Source organism: Mesitornis unicolor, unplaced genomic scaffold, assembly GCF_000695765.1.
Source record: "Mesitornis unicolor isolate BGI_N332 unplaced genomic scaffold, ASM69576v1 scaffold52520, whole genome shotgun sequence".
Classification (NCBI taxonomy): domain Eukaryota; kingdom Metazoa; phylum Chordata; class Aves; order Mesitornithiformes; family Mesitornithidae; genus Mesitornis; species Mesitornis unicolor.
The window spans coordinates 6,206-9,323 of NW_010161343.1; the positions used below are offsets into that span (position 1 = coordinate 6,206).

The 3,118-nt window shown below is 55.6% G+C and overlaps 1 protein-coding gene across 1 annotated transcript; it reads right to left on the reverse strand.

Moving 5' to 3' along the window:
• Nucleotides 1-1,025: 1,025 nt before the first annotated feature.
• Nucleotides 1,026-2,973, reverse strand: CD3D (CD3d molecule, delta (CD3-TCR complex)). Its single transcript, XM_010192517.1, has 5 exons — nucleotides 2,901-2,973; nucleotides 2,455-2,667; nucleotides 1,858-1,989; nucleotides 1,420-1,463; nucleotides 1,026-1,088 (listed from the first exon to the last, which is right to left on the reverse strand). Exons 1-5 carry the CDS (start codon nucleotides 2,971-2,973, stop codon nucleotides 1,026-1,028), a joined length of 525 nt encoding a protein of 174 aa, XP_010190819.1.
• Between the last annotated feature and the right edge of the window lie 145 nt (nucleotides 2,974-3,118).

Below are 3,118 nucleotides of genomic sequence, written 5' to 3' on the forward strand. Positions count from 1 at the left end.
ACTGACTGCAAGGCTGATCACACTCCGATTCCCGTCACGGCACATGGGGTGCACCCACAGCTCTGCACAGCCTGTGTGTTGCTGGCCGGGTCAGACGTGTCACAGACTTGTGACCCATTTTTACTGAGTATTAACTCTTTTGGTACTTACTTCATACCACCGAGTCACAAGTCAATTCACAGCCTGGTGCTCTCTAACATCCGTCACCCAGATTCTTAGAAAAGCAGGAAAACACAACCTCCAGGTGTGTGCAACTGGCACATGGAGGGTGACCTGGTTTCTGAGGTTTCTAGCAGGCCCTGTCTGTTATCTGCCCCCCGTTTTGGCCACAGTCAGAGCACATTTGTGGCTTCTGCTCTGCCTAGGGGAGCTGGGATATTGTGGGGAGACCCAGTGCCACTCAGTGTCTGGAAGGGTAGTTGAGATGGGAAAGGCTCTGAAGGTTTGCTCGACTCCATCCTGTACTCAGCACAGTGGGATGGCTCCCAAGCCTGAAAGAGGGGTTGCCAAACGCCCCACAAAAGATCTCTGGCCTGGTCACAAAGGGTGAGTCAGTCTCTGCTGGGCTGCAGAGACAGCAGAGGGCAGGGGAGCCTCCCAAAAAGATCAGGGGTGCAGGAAGGGGTGGTAACCCTCACCCTTCACAACGTCCACCATCCCCAGCTTCAGCAATGGACCCAGACGTCCTTTGGATCCTGGCACAGAGATGTGGCACAGCGACGGGCACCTCTCTGCCCTGGCAGTCTCCCCAGAGAAAGCACGGATCCCCAAGCCTCAACAAAACCAGCGGAGCAGGGACACCATGGTACAGGCTCATCTTTAATGAGAGGGATACAGAAGACCAAGAGGCCGTGGAAAGAGCAGAGTGCTACAAGCTGCCCACTCTGGCAAGGGGCCGGAGGGCTCTCTAGGCAAAAACCCGCCCTGTCTTCTGCCAGCACCAAGCTTACACATGCAATAGCGGCAGCTCTGCTGCAGTATTGCTCCCAGTGTGAAGGACCCACGGGCCTCGGCATCTTCCCGCTTCACTTGCGGGCCTTGGCAGTTGTCAGCCGGCTGTACTGTCCATCGTCCCGCTCGCCAAGGGGCTAGGAGGAAAAAAAGGCGAGACGAGCTACCACTGTGTCTGTCCAGCCCTGGGAAAGAGGGTACAGGGGAAGCTGGCCCAGCCCTCCTTTATGCCAAGCTTTTCTTCCCTGCGCACAGAGCTTAACAGCTCCAGAGGAGATAGCTGAGCTTGCTCCCTCCTCTGGGTCACCCAGGGGGAAGCATCTGTGAATGCCCCAGCAAAGAGCAGTCTCCAGCACAGCTCAGTGCCTTGAGACATCGAGTATCCCCCAGCAGCTGTGCTGCCATGGCCACGCAGCCCCACAACACGCAGAGGGGCTGAAGCCCAAGCACGTGTGCACCCACACTCACCTGATAGACCTGCTCGTTGGCAATCAGGTTCTGCCTGTCAGAAGCTAAAGAAAGGAAGAAGATGGTCAAGGATCAGAAAGTCACGGGCAGCGCGGTGAACATTTGCAAGCAAACACAAGCAGCCGGCTGCTTTCAGCCCTGTGCTGTTACTGCCTCTGGAAAGTGTAAGTGGAAGGCCCCTGCAAAGCCTCAGGTGTTCCTGTGCCACCAGCTGCTGTCCCTGGGGTGATATTTTGGTGAACTTTGTGCATTCGATAGCTTTGCCTGGGGCAGGAAGGGTACACAGAAAGCCCACATGGCTCCCTACCCCAGACACGCTGTGTGCACGCTGCAGTGACTGGGCTCTGCAGGCAGTGATGGAAAGCCCCTGGCTACCACACAGATGCCCGGGCACTTCCCGTCCCCACCCGCGGGCAGCCAGCAGGGCTCTCCTCTTACCTCGTGACATGCGTCCCTTGTCGTGGCCAGTGATGCAATACACAGCGACTGCCAATAAGACGGTGGCGACAACATCTGCGATCACGATCCCCGAGATGGTGGGGGCGTCCACTTCGATGCAGTTCTGGCACACTGGAAGCCAAGAAGGACACAGACGCTGAAAGCAGGGCCACAACCAGGACCTTGCCCCTTGGCCACCTCCAAAGCGCTCAGCCAGCTCTGACAGTCCAACAGGCTCCAGTTCCAAAGCAAGGGAGATCAGAGATTAAGTTTGGCTTGCTGTGTGACCCCAGGCAGTGGCATAAGCTGCCATGTGTCCCCAGCACTCAGGGCAGGCCACAGCAGGGCCAGCGAGCAGCTAGCAATGAGGCAATATGAGTTACAGCACTAAACGAGGCTGTAGAGCTCTTCCAGGGACACTATACGCAGGAGAACACGCAGCTTGGCTGCTACCGACCTAGCACAGGAGCTGTCAGGACTTCCACAAACTGGCAGAACCACCCTCAAACTCTGAGGAATCAGCAGTTCCCTCAGATATTTGTTTGGGGGAAAACTCCAAGCAGTTCTGGCTCTAAAAACCCAGTTTGCAACACTTACTTCGATAGTGCAGCTGAAGGGGGGTGCTTGCCTTTACACCTTCTGTTTCACATGTGTAGATGCCTCTGGGATCATCATAAATTGCGCCCAAGTCCAACTCCGTGGTGTTGTCTATCCAATTCCCATCTTTCCGCCATATGATCTGATTTTGGCTGTCTGTTTTGCATTTCAGAAACACCTTCCCATTGACTTCCTTCACAATTACGGTCTGTCCTGTAAAAAAAAAAACAAAAAAACAAAAAAAAGAGAGCAGAGAGCTTCACAGCCGAGTTCTCAACCCTCACAGTGATGAAGAGTTCGTTCATAGGCATAACTATTGTAGAGAGTATTATGTTAGACAGCCCTCTGAGCAGCGAAGTAGACACTGCAAACAAAAACACTCTTCAAAAAAGCAGGCTACCCAGCGGAAGAGTCGTCCAGTGCTCAACTGACACCCAAGGACTCACCTCGGACACCCCAGCTGGCCACGGCCAGGCTGGCGAGGAGTGCCCAGGCACCCAGGGACCTTCTCCTCCACATGGCACGCAGCGGTGGCGGCTCTTCCCTTTCCCCCGCTCAGAGGAGACGACGCAGAGAGAGCTCCTCGCCACCACGCACCACCCGCCCAGAGATCTTTGTCAGGTACCGGATGCTGGGGCTGGAGCCTGCCTGCCTCCCTCCCACC

Bases quoted from the DNA above. Each gene is read 5' to 3' on its own strand.
- CD3D (XM_010192517.1), bottom strand. From the start codon at position 2,973: ATGTGGAGGAGAAGGTCCCTGGGTGCCTGGGCACTCCTCGCCAGCCTG. The intron at 2,668-2,900 runs GTGAGTCCTTGG...TTTTTTTTACAG, and splicing joins GGCCAGCTGGGGTGTCCGAG to GACAGACCGTAATTGTGAAG. The intron at 1,464-1,857 runs GTAAGAGGAGAG...TCCTTTCTTTAG, and splicing joins CAAGGGACGCATGTCACGAG to CTTCTGACAGGCAGAACCTG.